General features: G+C 51.5%; 1 protein-coding gene across 13 annotated transcripts in view; it reads right to left on the bottom strand.

The window, feature by feature from the left end:
• Positions 1-17,531, bottom strand: part of TLE3 (TLE family member 3, transcriptional corepressor) — a 50,136-nt gene that overhangs the window by 14,890 nt on the left and 17,715 nt on the right. For 5 of the 13 annotated variants that reach the window (XM_039468958.2, XM_074392733.1, XM_039468961.2 and 2 more), the window contains 4 exons: positions 13,313-13,375; positions 11,791-11,865; positions 3,060-3,261; positions 1,542-1,558 (listed from right to left, as the gene is read on the bottom strand). In XM_039468958.2, coding sequence (XP_039324892.2) covers positions 1,542-1,558; positions 3,060-3,261; positions 11,791-11,865; positions 13,313-13,375 — 357 coding nt within the window. Of the gene's footprint in view, positions 1-1,541; positions 1,559-3,059; positions 3,265-11,760; positions 11,866-13,312; positions 13,376-17,531 lie in introns of all 13 variants that reach the window. The other 8 variants (XM_039468952.2, XM_039468953.2, XM_039468955.2 and 5 more) reach the window with 2 other exon arrangements.

Below are 17,531 nucleotides of genomic sequence, written 5' to 3'. Positions count from 1 at the left end.
TGGGGGTTCTCGGGGGCGGGGGTTCTTTTAGCAGAAAACTTTCACAGATGGGGCACAGGGCCAGAACCCAAGAGGGATGAGGATGAGGTAAAGACTACTGCTCTTTAAAGAACGCTGGGTCTCTCACTCCCTGTCCAGTTCCACTGCCACGGGTCCCTGCTACCCAGGTCATGTGGACCCTCCGTCAGGTTATAATGGGTCTTCCTAAACAAAGCTGAGAGGCTGGCCGGGCAGGAATTATTCCCATGGCATGGATAAGGAAACTGAGGCTCAGTGAGGCCAAGAGAACTACGCAGGGTCTCAAAGCTGGGACCAGACCTCAGCCTTATAATGTGCAATCCAGCCCTCCTCCTACCCAGGCAAACTGCCTCTCCAAAAATGCCACTGTTAGAGGATCAGTACTGAGGCAGTGAACATGGAATTTCAGCTTCAAGGACTCCTCTTGTAGATACCTGGGCATTCCTCAGCCCAAATGTGGACATGGATTTCTGAGCATGTAGGCAGGGCAAGAGGAGACACCACCAGCCTCACTGCTAATGGAAGGTTTAAAAAGTCAGCCTGGGCGGCGGGAGGGCCAAGAAGGGAAGGAGGGTTGGGTTGGAGAGAGCTGCCCAAGGAAGCTGCTGTCTAGATGGTTAGTTAACTGCCTGACCTTCCAAGTCCTACTTAACACGAGGTAATAACCAAAGCCATCCTAACAGATTAGATGGCCCCAGATACAAGGACGGCGATGAGGAATAAAATAGCTTTGCTAATCGCCGGAGGATTTTTTTTATCCAGACTCCACTGCGCTTATTCAGAAGGCTTATTCACTTGAAACAGAACCTCAGAGCCTCAGTGTGATCAGAAAGATTTACAACAAATCTCAGAGCTGGCAGACACGCAGGCGGCCTGGCCTTAATGCTCGCCTGCTAGCACTTTCTTAAATCGAGTGAAAGCCCAGAGCAGGGAGAAACCGCAGGCGTTTGAAGGGAATGAGGAGGATGCGAGATCATACAGGAGGCATCCGAGCTCGGGGGTGGGTAAGAACCTTTGCCCTGGACGCTGCACACCTGGGTCCTAAGCCCTGGGTTTGGCCCACGGACTCCACAAAGCCCCTCGCCATGGAAGACCCAGGGCTGGTCAGCTGACCTCTCAGAGTATCACCTCTCATCTGAAAGGGAGTTAGAGCTCATTTAGCCGAAGCTCTTCATTTGACAAATGGCAGACCTAAAGCCTGGAGAGATGAAGGGCTTCCACAACTGAAGGTCAGTCTCAACAGGTGACAGCAGCTCCCACTTTATGATAGTAACTAGCCCTCACCCTGCCACTAGCACTACTGGCTCTGGACTGAGACATCAGCGCTGAAGCCAGGTCTCCCAGCTCGGCACCAGTAAACAAAACAAAACAAATCCCCCGTTTCAACCCACAGAGCAGAACTGGGAACCCAGACGCCAATTTTGGACACCACTGGGTCTCAGGCCCGTGATTCTGGGAGCCCCGAGTCCCACCTCCTCCCAGCACCCACACACCCCTACGGGTTCCAGAGTGCCAATACTTACCGCACTGGATTCTCTCTCTTTGGGGAAGGAAGACCAGGACAGGAGGAAGGTCAGGCCCCCCAAGACAAAAAGACAAAAAAGAAAAGAGAAAGGTCAGTCTAAGTCCAGCTGGCTTTTTTGATTTGCTACTGCGCTGGTTTTAAGATGGGCAGAAGGCCTGGATTGCTGTCTCTGTGGATCAGCCAAGGCAGGGCCATCAGGTGGCATTTCCCGGTTTGGAACTTCGCCACCACAATTCCAGTAATGCCCCTGTCCCTCCAGTCCCCTGAGGTGGGCAGGGGAAGCCTCTGGCCCAGTTCTCTCTGTCATGCCAGAGGGTACCAAGTTTACTGTTTGGCAGACTAGGGTTCTTAAGGCCACAGGCTTGGGAGGGATCATGCCATACAAAACACCAGTAGGCCCTGGGGGTCAAGAACTTTATTGTTAAAAAAAAAAAAATGATGGGGGAATTTAAGAGTGGTTTCTTTAATTCTGTTTTTGAAATTAACACCATTCTCTGATTCTTTGTCCGGATGCCCCTAAAAGCTGAAGCCACTGATAATTTGCCCAGCTAAGCACTAGCTCCCCAATTCTCCTGCCTGCTGGGGAGAGGTCCCTCTTCCTCTGCTAAGAGGACCATCCCACCGTAAGACAAAAAAATGTAGCCTCCAGTTCCTGGGACTGGCTACCGCCCTGTGGCCCGAGCCAAGGCAGGATGGTGACATTCCAGGTCCCTAGTGCCCAGAAGGTGTTGGCTACGTGCCCCAGTAAATACCGTCTCTAAGGGCAAAGGGCATATGGTGGTAATTTTTGAAATGGGCCTCCCAGGGAGCCAGGCTCTTCTCTTTCCTGATCCAGTGCACCCCTCTGAGGCCACGCCTGGTGCGGCTTCCCGGGTACTCATGGTAAGGTCTGTGGTGAAGGATCAGGGAAGAAGTTCTGACTCCAGGTGATCTGCTGCTGGAGTGTGCACCACGCCCACCGACGGGCAGTCAGATACCCTTTACCTGAGCACTGACTGTACCTTTCCTGGGTTCCTGCATTGGTGGGACACAGATGTAAGGAAAACACCCAGGAACCTGGCCCCTGTCCTAGAGAACTAACGATCCTGGTGAGCACAAGACATCTTCCAGGGTTAGGATGTAAGAGGATACTTAGCCGTGGCATCCCAACTCTTAAACTCTTAAGGGGACTTAAAAAAGGGCCCTAGTCCGACCAGGAAGGCATCCTGATGGGGTAGACTGGGGCTGGCACCTGAAGGACAGGCAGAGGTGTTGTTGGAAGATGGGACGGAGCTCCAGATGAACATCAAGGTCTTCAGGACAGAGAACACTAGGTCCACACCAAGGATTAGGAAAAGGGGCATGGGATGTGGATGGCGCTGGCTTCCATGAGCCAGGTCTTCAACAGATGGCTCCAAATCTTTGCTAACTCCTGGTCCTGGGGTGACTGCATTTGCTGGGTCCACTCACTGCAAGGCCTATGAGGGTCCACGCCCCGCCCCGCCCCACCCCTCCCTCTGGCCCAGCCCAGGCCCACCTCTGTGATCGAGTTCATGGTGGTTCTTCTCATCCTTCACCGTCAGGTGGGCCTGGCTGCCCAGAGCGCCCAGTGCCAGCAGCCCGGAGCTGCTCCCCGTCACCGGGGGGATTCCTGGAGGCTGGAGACCTGATGGGTGGGGTGGCAACTGGACCGGGGGACCGTGTGTGGCATGGGAGAGGTGCTGCGCCTGGAGCTGCTGCTGCTGCAATGAAGTCGGTGATGAGTACAGCTGAGCCCGGGGGGAGCAAGGGAGGCGTGGCCACCTCGGGAGGGAGGGAGGGAGAGAGGGAGGGAGCGGCTCTTCCCATCCCTCTCACTCCTTCATTGGGCGGGTAGCAGGGGGAAGCACCCCCAAAACCTCTGCCCCCAGCTCAGTCCACATGAATGTCTCACTGAAGGAAGTCTGTTAATAGACTGCAATGTAAAGATTTAAGTCTTCAAGCCTCCCCCCGCACCCCAGTTTCAGGAAGAAATCTCTCAATGTTTGTTTGCAAGCCTGAGATAAATAATGCGTGCATTAAAAAAAAACCACACAGTCCTGGGGTTCCCTCTGAGTGAGAGGGATCCATTTTTAAGCTCACAGCACCGGCAGTGTTTGCTCATGCGTACATGCCTTCAGCAGTAGCTGCCAGCATCTCCCACCCTGAGGCTGGACTCTGGGGAAGACTCCTTATTTCTTAGGAACTCCAAGCCTGCCTTCGAGAGCAGGGGCAGGGCAGGTCATCACAGCAAAGGCCCCAGAGCCAGAAGAGCTGGGAGCCAATGGAATGAGAGCTAATGTCACCAGACATGAGTGGAGAACCGGGTAACTGCAAGAGCAGAGGCTTTGGAACTAGACGGAGAGGACTGAAATCCCAGCTCTGGCACTTCCTAGCTAGTGGCCTGGGGCAGGTTATTTCAAGTCCTTGAGCCTCAAATTTCCTTATCTGTAAAGAGGGGAGGCAGCAGACCCCAGAGAATGATTGTAAGATAATGTATGCTGCACCTCATGGCACACAGCTACTATTCACGAAGCCTCATGGCAGTAGCTAACATTTACAAAGAGTTTAAAATGGATTCCCGAACCCTTCTTAAAACTTGCCATGCCGCAAGTCAGTATCATCATCAACAACAATGCAATTCTCTCTGTCTCCTCCCCAGGACTCTGCGGCCCTGGTTCCGGGGGCCCGGCTTCCCTCCTCAACACTAGCCTCAGGGGCTTCACTCTCCTCACCCTTCCACACCCCCAGCTTCTTCACTACTGCAGAAGTTACGTATGCTGGTACCCACTATACACGCATCTTTCTTTTCAAGTAGTGGAAGAGAAGAAAACCAACATTTACTGAATGCCTGAATGAATGCCTGGGCACCTTCCAACCACCTGGCCAGGGAGGGGTTGTGCCCATTTAATAGATGCTCAGGGGCTGGAGTAGGCAGCCAGGAATCGCCCGAATCCCACCACAAGTAAATCTGTCAGCCACCACCCTCATCCAAGGAATGTTCGTTCCTAAGAAGATCCCCGAAGCAGGAGGGGTTGGTGGAGAGTACCATACAGAATAGATCTGAGAAGCTTCCAGATCTCACGCCTTACTGAGGGAGCTCGCCTGTCAATATGAGATGGCTTTCTGGCAACTGTGAACAGGTAACAGAACACAGCGAAGGCCCGTGGCTCCGGCAGGAGGAGGCAGTTAAGTGTCTCAGGTTATGGATAAAGGGCCCTACCTACTCTCCCCCAGCTAAGCTGCCAACCGCCCACCTGGCCTCATCCCAGCCACAGTAGCCATGGCACTGCTGGCCTCAGAGGGCTCCGTTCGTCAGTGGTGGGTGAAAGGCTGGCACTGTGGCCATCACTCAAAGCTGTCGGAGTCTCTGTGATGTCTGTTGCGTGGCAGTTTATGGGCACTGTCCCAGGGTGGGCTGACCCCACATCTGCACTAAGACACTAATGGCAGCCACAAAGCTACGGGGGCCGCTGGAGCCGGCATCACAGAGCCCAGTGCGGAGATCCAACCCCTCCCAGTTAAGAAACTCCAGCTTCTCTCAGATGGGAGCTTACTCTGAGCTCCTCCACTTTTTCTTTGTAAAGAAAATGTGATTTTTTTATATCTTATTACAAAACTAATACGTGCTCATTTTAAGAAAATACTAAAAATAAGTGTATGTTAAGAAGTTTTTTTAATTACCCTTCAATCCTACCCTCAGAAGATTCTACTGTTAATCTGTCTAGATTTTTCTTTATGAAAATCTCCACATTTCAAATGTATTTCTGCAGAAATGGACTCTTGTGAACCATACTACTATACAGCTTGATTTTAATTTCAGAATGTTCTGAAAAAATTTTCTTGTCCTTTTTAATGGCTACCTAGTATTCCCTAATGTGGTTGAACAATACAACATTATCTGGATACCTGGTTTTTAAAACGAGTCTCCAGCAGGGCCCCTGTGGTTCCACTTGCAGGTAGGTCCAATAATTCTGCCGGTGATAGCTATTTAGTAAAATCCCAGAAAACAAGGGCTGAGGTATTTAATATGCTTTTTTTTTTAAGACGGAATCTCACTCTGTTGCCAGGATGGAGTGCAATGGTGCCGTCTCAGCTCACTGCGAACTCTGCCTCCCAAGTTCAAGCGTTCAAGGATTCTCCTGCTTAGCCTCCTGAATAGGTGGAACTACAGGCACATGCCACCACGCCCAGCTAATTTTTGTGGGTTTTTTTTTTTTTCTTTTTAGTAGAGATGGGGTTTCAGCATGTTGGTCAAGACAGTCTTGATCTCTTGACCTAGCGATCCACCTGCCTCGGCCTCCCAAAGTGCTGAGATTACAGGCGTGAGCCACCGCACCAGGCCTTAATCTGCATTTTATACTGCAGAGGCAATAAGATCGCTCAAGGAAGAGGAGGGGCAGGAAGGCTTCAAAGAAATAGCTTTGCTGCCTGCAGACAGAGCTAACTCCTTCCACGAACAAGTCTGTTTCTAGAGAAAATGCGCAATGAACATTTGTCCCCAAGGAAAGATGGAGCTGAATAGCTCCACACACCCTGACTTTTATCTCACCAGGTGAAGTCTCCTCTCCTACCCAACCTTCTCGGCTCAGCTTTGCCCAGTTCAAAGGCCGTCTCCTCTGGACACCCTCCCCTTCATACTGGTCAGAATGGATTTCTCTGTTCTAAGAGCTCTAACAGCTCAGACAGTGGAGCCAGATAAAATAAGGAGGACTTCAGCTCCATCCTTTATCAGATATGAGTCCTTGGACTCGTCAGCCAGCCTCTCTGGGTTGTGTAAGGGTCAGATATGTGACTACAGGTAAAAACAGAGCAGGTGCTCAGTCAACCTTAGCAAACACTACGGATGGATCCTAGGTGTAAACGTTTCTTTCGCCTTTGTGCACTGCTTGGCAACCTGCTGAGTTCCAGGAACAGAGACTGTGTCTTCTCCATCCTAGCACCTCTTAACAGTGCCTGGCATATTTGCTCAGTACATGTCTTCTCCGGTGAATTTGTGAATAGTTTGGAAAAGGTACATGAAGAGGCTGAGAAACGGTGCCCACGGGTGTCAGCCACCTCCCAGCTCCATGCCTCCCTCTAAGGCCCGAATAGATGCAGCTAGAACAGTCAGCTGGGACAGGAAGCATCGATGGGGTCATTTGGTGTGAAACATGAACCCGAAACATGAACCAGTGAACCAACGTCAGAATCCCGGACCCCAGGCAGCAGCGGCCGTGTGGCAGACAGTGGCTTTCAAAGCTGTTAAGCATCCAGGGCTGAGACAGAGGCTGGTTTTCAGCTTTAGTGTTGTCAGGTAGGAGCGTCCTCTTTGCAAAAGAGAAGAGAAAAGGAATCTCCCAGGCAAAACTGAAGCGTTCCTTATCTTTGAGGGCAAAAGCAACATGCTGCAAAGGGCCAGAAACTCCCCCGAGGTCTCCTTGGGATGGCTGGAAGGCACAGAGAACCGGCCCAGCAGACTCTGCGAAGCACGGACAGGAGAGCCGGCCTCCAAGGCTCCTCAGTGTGAGAGCAGATGCCAGGGTTGTCGGGTGGGAGGGTCTGGGTACAACAGACAGCGAAATGAAGATTTTTCCCCTGAAAGGTCTGGGGGCCAGCTGGCAAGGCCCTACCTGACCCCATCCCTCTCACAGCTCCGCACCTCCGCAGGCAGGCAGGGCACAGCTATCCTCGGGCTGTATTCCTATCCCCTGCAACACGTCTGCTGGCTTCGGAGCACACTGTGCTCAAACACAGTGATGCCTGAGTGGGAGGATGATACTGTTTTCATGGGTAGCTTTCCCCATGGCAGAGAAATGGAATCAGTTCCACAAGCTGAGACCGCCTGTCTCCAGCTTATACCATTCCTTCCAATATGGGAACTTCTCCAGCCATGACATGAAAGAAAGTCAATTCCTCCTTGTACCCCTGATCCCAAAGAGGGGCTAGGAATCTGGAACCAGGCCCACGCCTGAGCGTTCACTTTTCCCTCCTTGAACATTTCCTGCCAGAGCACAAACAAGCCAAGGAATCTGTACTCCGCACAAATGATAAGTGCCCATGGCCTGGCTCAGAAGGTGTGGTCACTTCCAAGAGAGGAGGAAGGGAAGATCTTGCTTGCAGCGTATGTCTAACTGGATTACATACATCCCGCCTTATGCCTTCGATGGCTGGTTGAATGCTCCGTTTCTCAGGTTCACGATTTGGAATGAACTTAGTGAAGTTGTCTAAGCATTTCCAGAACCAAGGCACGCTGAGGGCTCCCACCAGAGGAGGCAAAGCAGGGTCCTGACTGCGTAAAATGAACGCTTCCTGCCCTCCACGGACAGGGAGAACAGCTCCAGGCCTCTGACTACTCCATCTCTTTCGCATCACTCAGGGGGTACCACAGCCCCACGCACATTGAGCTTCCGGGTTTGGTCACAGCTTTTAGTGCTCACAACAACCCTTGGGGTCCCCACTTCAGAGATGGCGAACAGGCTTGGGAGGCAGAGCAACTCCACCAAGCCGGCAGCAACCAGAGCCCAGACTCAAATTCAGCGTTACCTCCCTCCAGCACGGCCGCCTGGCTCCAAGACGGATCCTAAGGCTCGCTCTCTCGGCCAACCTTTCCTCTCACGTAAAATCCATTCGGCTGAATTCAGCTCATCCACATTCTGGAGTGAATGCAGGAACCTTAGGTATGGCTTCAAAATACCCTGTGTATTTTGCAACAAGCTACAACCTCCCTCTTTCTTCCCTCCCTCCCACTTAAAAAAAAAAAAATCAAGGCGATGCTCTATGACATCTCCCCTACTGTTAATTTCCTAGGGAATGCAGACCAAATGGTCAGTGTTGTCAGTGGGTGAGCAGATGAGAGCCCCTCCGTTTTCCAGTCCAAAGATCTGGGCCACGATACAGCAATGGAAAAAGAGGGTTCCAGAAATGGGTGGTAGATACGTCGGCTCACCGGGTCTTAAATCTGCTTGGGAAAGACAGATGCTGCGTTCTGCAAGTTGCTGACCAAGGGTCAAATTTCCCTCCTCGTGCTCAGGAATCTTATCCTTCTCCAAAGCCCCTGCCATTCATTTATCCAAGAAGCATGTAACAGAAACGGGGCTACAGTAACCAAGTCTTGCCAGGCCCCAGCTAGAAGAGAGACCCTCTTCTACCCGTCTGCCCCCGGTGGACCCTTGAGGTCCAGCAAGGGAGTGGGCAGGCTTGGCTGGAGAGCCCACTTCCCTTGATCCGTCGTTCCTTCCCCTTTCCAGACACACCACCCTGACCTCGGATCCTGCCTTTTCTTACCATCCTCATGATCAACATGCCACCGGCTACCTCCCTGCCCGTGCCAGAGGTATCTGATTTCTCTTTGAGTTGGGCTGAGCCACGACCTCAGACTCTTTCAACTCCATAAGCAAGAAGGTCATTAAACAAGTAGGCAGATGGAGATACTGAGGCCCAGAGGAAGAAAGTGACTTGCCCAAAGCCCTCCCTCTAAGTCCTAGACCAAGGTGCCAGCTCCGTTTCCTTCCAGAGCAGCAAATCCAGCAGTGCCATGGGGGTAGCCACGGGTAGCTGCCAAGAGCCTCCGGGGAGCCTCCTCTCCTGCTCTTTCCTGCTGGGGCCAGGGCGCCTGCCCTTTTGCTCAGCCTGTGGCTCTGCACCCCCTGCCATCCTTCTCTCCCTGGCTTCCCAGAGGCGGCTCAGCTGCAGGCTCGCTCTCTGCTCTCCTGGAGGAGGAAGGAGATAAAGAGCGCCCTGACTAGCTTAGCGACCTCCTTCGCTGGAGTGCAGTCAGGCACAGCTCCCCGGCGCGAGCACGCCTCGGCCGTCTGTAATTCCTGCCTTGTGAGGCTCTGTCAGGCGCGGCGATTAGACGGCTGCCTGCTTAATGACAGGGCGATGGCTGCGTTCACTCAGAGCTGGAGAAGCAATTACCTTGAAAATGGGGGTCACAGGCCCCACTCGTTGGCTTTAATTGAATTCCAATGTCTGCCTCGAGCTGCCTGGACCTAACTTGTAGCTTCCTAAATACTACTTAAAGGAAATACAGCTAATCCAAGCAGTGCTTCTCCTCCACTTCTACTCCTTTCTTAAAACTTAAAAAAAATACGTATTTTCATAAGAGGATTTTAATTCCAAAGACAGAGGCAGAAGTGGAGAGGAGACCCTGCTGTGGTCACCGCAGGGGTAGAACTTCGCCTGGAAACCTCAAGAAGATGGTCAGACAGGAGATGGGGGTGAGGAGCTGGAAGAGGAGAAACCTCAGAAAACAGAATTCACAAGCTATGTCCTATCCCTGCAGCCCCCTGCTACCACTAGCAGCAGAACTACCAAGCTGAGAGCCGGGCACTGAGGCAGAGGACACAGGCCGCCCTCCAGGGCTGCACCGGGGCCAGGGGGAGAGCCCTGAGCTGCGAGTCAGCCACCTGGGACTCTGGCTGGCTCTGCTCCTCAACATCATAATCATTTCCTCTCTCTGGAAAACAAGCACACTAAGCTAGATCAGTGGTTCTCAACCGGGGCCATTTTGCCTCCTACAGACATCTGCCAACATCGAGAGACATTTTGGGGTGTCGCGAGTGTGGGGGGTGTGATTGACCTCTGGTGGCTACAGGCCAAGGATGCTGCTGAACATCCCACGATGCACAGGACAGCAAAGAACGATCTAGCCCCAAATTTCAACCGCATCAAGGCTGACGATCCCCGGGCTAGATGATCTCTGAAGATACTTCAAACGTTAAAATATCATGATTTGCCCTCTTGGGGTGCTGCCTTCCAGCACTGAACACTTCCTCACGTTCCAGTTTCAAGACTCCTCTCTGCCCATTCCACATAGTAGGCCAGGATTCAAACCAGGAAGGATAAACCCCCCGGGCTGCCTTCACCAAAGGACTCTGCAGCCATCACGGGTCCTGATGGAGTGATGGAGGGGTCAATGTTCATGTGTCATTCTGGGATTTCAGCCTCCCAGCATTCCTGGTAGGAGTCAGGAGCGCCCAAAGTGATGAGCTGGTGTACCCTCTCCCTTTACAGATATAGGAACTGAGGCCCAAGGAAGAGAAGGGACTTGCCAAAGGTCACGTGGGGGAAGAACCATGACTAAAACATGGACCTCCAGGTTTCTGCCCCAGACGGAAAAGTCAAGAGTCATCATGTTTCCCATCAAGCAGAAGAAAATTCTGGAGCCTTCAGTTCCACCTTGAAATAGGAACTTCTCGTAAGAACAGAAAGAGGAAAGAAGACGAACCAGGTTCCCAGAATGTTAGGCTTGAATCAGTCCATTGCTTCCCGAGCCTAATAACTACACTTCAGAATGAACTGGAAATCGTTCCAGACTCCCAGTCCTATTCCCAGACCTATGGAAAAGACGACAAATCTGTACTGTCCAGAAGCTCCTCCATGGACGGAGAAGCAGTGAAACCCACTCCCTTCATTTTAAAGAGGTAAGGTGGACAGGTACACCCCAAGGTGAGAGCTTTGCCCAAAGTCTTCACTGAAAAGACTTTTCTTCCTCAGGGGCTTATCTTAAATGTGCTAACCTCACACCAAAGCAGCAAGCAGGAGGGAGAGGTCACTTGAACCTATGAAATCCATTCAATATACAAGCCAGGTAGACCCAGCTTCCCCTTCCACGAAGGGGCCAGTCCAGAAGTGGGCGTCACAGGGCACTCTTGGGTACGTTTTCCTATGTTAGGGGGAGACGGGACTTCTAGAAGGTCAGGAAGACCAGTCTAGGCTCCCCAGCTGGAGTTCACAAGCCTACATCACGAGTGCTCAGCCAGGCATCTCCGTGCATGGGACAGCAAGACGCAAACCCAAATTTCACAGCACGATGCACATCAGCAGTACAGCAGAGACTGTTCTGATCCCAGGCGGCCAAAGAAGGGCAGACTTCTGCCAGGGAGGAGGCAGACAGGCCCCGGGGGAAGTGTGGGAAGGCAGCCAGGCACTGGCCAGTTGGCCTGGCCTTGAACGTGACCCTAGGCCCCTGCCCTCCCCAATGGCAGGGACACCAAAAGCCAGTGGAAGATGAGGCAGATGGCTAAAGTGGTGGATTCGAGGCATGTCTGGCTCCCCTTTAGTTTGAGAACTAAGAGGCAACTGAGGAGCCAATGGGGAAACAGCCCTGCATGGGTACACGCCCTTGGGATGCTTGCAGAAGCCGGAGCCCTGGAGCCGCCATTCTTTGAGGCCAGCTAAGGTCAGGGTCAATCTCTGGTTATGGTAAATGAGAGGAATAAAAGGGCTATACACACGGTAAGAGGCAGATTGGGGAGTCCACGTACCCCGATGATGGCGTTCAGCTCCGTCATGGTGACCTGCTTGGCGCGTTCCACTGCCTGTGCCACCTGCTGCTGGTGCTGGAGGGAAGAGGGCACGTGTTAGGTGCAGCCACCCTCCTGGACAGAGGAGGTGACGGGCTGCGCAGCACTGGCAGGGCCTCTTAGGGAGGCCCAGAGCAGACAGAGGAGCCCCGCTGAACACAGGGCACAAGGAAACGGGAGGGTGACAGGTGATTTCACTCTCTCTCTTAGACCTTTCTCAATGAGCATGTATTACTTTTGCAATTGAAACTTCTTAAGTTCTAAAATAAAGATGGATGCCAAAAGATGGCTATTAGTCAACCACGCACACACAAATTTTTCATGCAATTTGCATATAAGCTGGATATCAGATGATGTATTACAGAATGATTACTAATTTTCTAAACACATGAAGGAGGGTATCCCTATTTTTAGGAGATGTAGTTATAGTAGTTAGTGGTGAATTGTCAGGATATCTGCAATTTACACTCAAAGGAATCGGGGGGAAAAGTGTGTCTACAAATACCTTATCCGTTATCTGTCTAAATAGAGAGAAAACAGAGTATGTTTCCAGATAAACAGAAAAAGAAAGAAAAAGTAGCAAAACAAACCCTAATGTAAACTACGGACTTTGGGTGATGATGTGTCAATGTAGATTCATCAGCTGTAATAAATGTACCCCACTGGTGAAGATGCCGATAGTCAGAGAGGATATGGGAAATCTCTGTGAACCTAAAATTGCTCTTAAAAAAATAAAGTTTATTTTTTAAAAAGTTGCTGCGTTAATTCCCTTTCGCTTTGAGGTAGTACCAACCACATACACAGCTGTCTCCCTTACTGGGCCGCAAGCTCTGAGGACATTGATTCTTGTATATTGTTAATTCAGTCATTTATTGGTCACCACTCTGTGTCCAAGACCCAGGAGTCTGTGAGGGAGCTGACATGGTTCCAGCCACTGAGGGGGAGTAGAGGGCAGGGCCTGCCCTGGCTGGAGTGAAATCAGGGAACAGAAAGAAACCCCGCTCAAGTCAGCCTAGCTGTCTAGTCGACACCAGGGAGCTTCTTTGGAGACATTTCTCTGATCACCCACTGATCCAGCTGCTGCCCCAAATGGAGGTCCCTTGGAAGGTGTGCTTAGAAGGTGACATGACCATCTGGTTATGCTCTCGGCAAGGGCACTCTGAGGTCCCCTTTGGGCTGGGAATGCTAGTTTGGATGGGAAAGAGGCACCCACTGCCCATGGCTCCTTAGGTCGCATGCCAGAACCCCCATCTCTGGACTCAGGCAATGGCAGAGAAAACAATTCTACCAGAAGAAGGAGCAAACCATCCCTCTGATGTGGCTCCCTGCCCCCAGACTGGCCACAGAAGGCTCTGGAAATCTCCAGGTTGTCAGCTCAGTCAGTATGAATGGACAGGGGCTGGGGCTCAAGCTCCAGCGAGACTCCACCAGCCACTGGGCTGATTTGGAAAGAAAAGGCAGAAATAATAAAAGAAGGTCTTACCTCCTGTGACAGGAAAGGCATGATCTGTGCTAAAATTGTGTTCAGTCTCTTCGCAATCTCTGTCTGCAAAGGGAAGGAGACCACATGAAGCTGAGACAAATAAATCAAGTCACTGAAATGTCACAGACAAGTGCAAATGCAAACTCCCCCCAAACCACAGCCCCTCTCCACTGGGCTCCATGCTTTCTGGCCTCAGTCCGCCTCTGGCCAGGAGGGTCTAGCTAAATCCACAGCATGAAAAAAATCTCTTTCAACCCCCTTGCAGCCACGCTGTCTACATTTTGGGGAGCTCCAATTTCCATCAGAGGTGGTTTATATGTTTGGTTCAGAATACAGTTTGCATCCTCTGGATGGAATCCCTCATTAAAGCAAAATGAAATACAAATCACCCCCCCAAACCCAGCAAAACCCACTGTTAAGAGTGAAACACAGGTTAGTGAGGGAGGAACAGCTCTGCCTGCTGGTGCCCCGTACCAACAGGACACGAGCTCTCAGACAAACGGGACAGAGCTGATTAATTGGCCCCTATGTGGCAAAGGGTTCCCTGGGGCTCGCCTCTCCCTCATCAAGACGAATCCCTCCCTCATATATTGAATACCAGGCTGAAATCCTACCATTAACCCTCTTTCTTTTTTTTTTTTTTTTTCTTTTCCACTGAAATAGGGCTTCACTGTCACCCAGGCTGGTGTGCAGTGGTGTGATTTTTGGCTCACTCAGCCTTGACTTCCTGGGCTCATGATTCTCCTGCCTCAGCCTCCCAAGTATCTGGGACTACAGGTGCACCACCATGCCCAGCTAATTTTTGTATTTTTGTAGAGACTGGGTTTCACCACATTGTCCAGGCTGGTTTTGAACTCTTGGGCTCAAGCGATCTGTTCACCTTAGCCTCCCAAAATGCTGGGACTATAGGTATGAGCCACCACACCCAGCCAACACTTCATTTTTTGGGATATAGCAGTGCCTTGTCTAAGAAGCTGCTCAGACCGTAATTCATTAGATTCCTAATCTCTCACAGAAGTCGACCTTAGAAAGGTAGAGCAATTCTCTGCCTCATTCATCTCCGCACACCCCAGAAAAGACTGCATTTAGAAAATCAACAGTTTCCAGCAGCATCCTATGCAAACTTAAATCTCAGAGCAAGAGTGGTGCTAAAGGGTTAACTGAGTCCAGACAAAAAGGCCTAGAACCACTGACAGCCAACTCTCAGAATTGCTTTTCTTATCTCATTCTGAATCTGAGCCTGCCAGGACTGAGGTCCCAAAGCTGGCTTCAAAGCTTTCATCAGCACATAGCAATCTCTCAGAGACAAAACCATGACAACAGCCTTTAAAAATCTGTGATCATCTGCATGTCAAATGATGCTGGATGAGAAATCCTTGCGCACTTAAAATAAAAACAATGCCATCCAAAGGCGTACAAATAGACCCTAGACTTCAGAAGAATTCCTGGGGCTAACACCCTCCACCCCCTCCACCCTTGGCCACTGAAGAGGATGCCTCTGGTTTGTGGACAAGGCAGGCCATCAACTAAAGAGCCTTATGGGCTTTGCAGGCCTGCGTCCTGGGCTGCCGGCCACATGGCTCGCCGACCTACAGAGCCTGTCCGCTACAGTGGGGGGTCCTGGCGGGGAAAGGACAAGGGATCACTGCTGTCAGCTTTCTGCCTGGAACACTCTAGCTCCTCAGGAACAGAGTCAGTGTTTCCCAGCTGGCACCACTGTTGGCATTTGGGGAGAGACAATTCATGTTGTGAAGGGCTGTCACTCATATCCCGGGCCAACTGTGTCAACAAGGGCCCCCACTGTCCAGCTCAGACCCACTGGGACTCCACGTTCACACATGTGTGGGGCACTCTAGCCAGGACACCCTACATCGGGGTTCTCAAACACCATGCTATTGACATGTGGGGTCAGGTAATTCACTGACGTGTGAAGCCGTTCTGTGCACTGCAGGGCCTTCAACAGCGTTCCTGGCTTCTCCCCTCCCTAAACACCCATCATTCATACTCTAAGGAATCCAGGAAGATTACTAAATAATCATCATATAAATGATCTGTCTAGTTAAGTGGGAAGAGCCCTCCCAAACAGAGTCCTTCGTCACTCTGCTTGTTTTTCCCTCGTCTAAATCCACAGGTAGTAGAAATGGGGAATGAAGCGTAAAGGTCCAGGTTGGATAGGGCAGGAGTTCTGGAAACAAGCATAGGCTGCATCTCACTCCAAACCTGCACAGTGTGACATGTGCGCTCACCTGTGCATTCCTGTGCCAAATAAGAATCAAAAGGTAGGTTAGAAACAAAAATAAACAACAGAAACCAATCTACTGTTTAGGAAGCTCACAGGTCCGAGGCCCGTTATCTTAAAGACAGAGCAGTGCCTGGCACACAGTAGGTGCTTCATAAATGTCTGGCCCAAAGAATAACATCACCGGCACCCCCGCATGTACTGAGATTTCACATGGCAGTGGCCCCTGGCTGCAGATCTGGGCCTGCCCCAGCGTGGCCAGCATCTGTGGGAGGGGTCGTAGTGGGTGGAGTGTTGACATACAACTGGCTGGTAGGTGGCCAGTGGCCCAAGCCCTTCACCAACAGGGTTGGGTGGCAACCTGCAAGCCAGGCCAACTGCAAGTCACCTACGTGAGTCTCTGGCCACCGGCCCTCCCCATGGCCAGAAAGGCAGGGGGAAAGTTCAGAACATCCTCAGTCACTCTGGCCGCCTCGAAGCTACCTCTCACAGTCGCCGTCGGGGAAGGGGGCAGGGTGATTATAAAAGGCTTCTGGCTGTGGCCTCCTCCCACCGGCAAACAGTCAAGGGTCAGGGTCTTGAGAGTTGACAAAAAAAAAAAAAAAAAAAAGAAAAGTAGCTGACCTTCCCCTTCCCCACACCCTTCAGCAAACAGGATCTTCCCATAGGGCTGGTCTAGAGCACAGCCCACTCCGGTTATGAGGACAAGGGATCTCCTAGGCTTTATTTACGTAGCCATCCCGGCCACCAGGTGACCACAGCTGGGTGGCTCAGGGCAAGTTCCCTCTCGTTCTCACCCTTCCACCCTCCTAAAGTAGTTCCTGCCTCCCAACACCACAAACAAGCATCAACGGAGGGTCATCGCAACAACGCCACACAGATACAGAACCTTCCAGAAGCCTGGGGTAGTGGCGTTCAGGCTGTCTTTCCTGAGGCCCACGTTTGATGAAGAGAGGCCTCTCTGCATGGCAGGAAGGCCTTTGGCACATCACAAGACAGAGCTGTGGAGGGCTGAGGCAGGCAGAGGGGAGGGGCTGGGTTACCACTGGGAGAACCTCCTGGTTCAAGGTAAAAGCTCTCCCAACTGAAACCCAGCCCCTCCCCTGGGAAAGGGGCATGGAGCAAGCACTTCCCATCTCTCCCAGCTGTCACTGCGCCATCATCTGCTAGTACCCTCTTGCAGAGGGTCTCCCCACAAAGTGGAAGCAGGGACTGGGCCTCCCTCATCTCTACACAGGCTGCCTAACCCTGAGGACGGGCTCCGTGCCCTCTGCAGAGTTGAAACATGAACAGGGAAGCTTTTCACTCAATATTTTTAAGAAATGTTTACTTTTCGGAGGGTGGCGCTTGAGGGAGGGGGAAGTTCCTGGAAATGGAAAGCTGGCATAACAGAAACGCTCCTAAGAGTAATGACCGCTGACATCCGCCCACCCAACTCACCACGTGTGCATCCGCAATAATCCCACAGAGAAGGCACTTAACACCTCCATTTCTCAGACGGGGAAACTGACGCCCGGCCATGAAGTGACTTCACTAAACGACTTCCTACCAAGAAGCCAAATTCTGACATTTCCAGAGAGCTTAGAGAAATATTTTTGAAAGAAAAGCCACCATTAGGGTTAATAATTGACAGCACTTCTGATTAGAACAGCTGTTAAAACTGCACTGGCTCCAACTCAAACAAGCTCTGAACATCAGTTCCAAAAAAGGAAAAAAAAGAAAAAAAAAAAAAAAATCAAGACGTGTGACCTCAACAATTGGGACAGGTCACAAATCACGAACTGGAACTCCATCACACGCTGGAAAGTTGCTCCTTTTGATAACTCAGCGCAATCTGTTGTTATCAATAAGGCGGCTGCAGCTCCCAGAGGCCGACCTCCATCCTTCCGCCATCTCGGTCTCGCAAAGCCACTGCTTTTGAACCAGGTCTTCAGAAGCGAACCTGAGAGGTGGTGGGAGGTGGGAAGACGGCTCCCTTTG

Source organism: Saimiri boliviensis, chromosome 2 (assembly GCF_048565385.1).
Source record: "Saimiri boliviensis isolate mSaiBol1 chromosome 2, mSaiBol1.pri, whole genome shotgun sequence".
In the NCBI taxonomy this organism is placed as follows: Eukaryota; Metazoa; Chordata; class Mammalia; order Primates; family Cebidae; genus Saimiri; species Saimiri boliviensis.
Note: the sequence above shows the minus strand (reverse complement) of the source record. Positions and strands in the feature narration are given on the sequence as shown.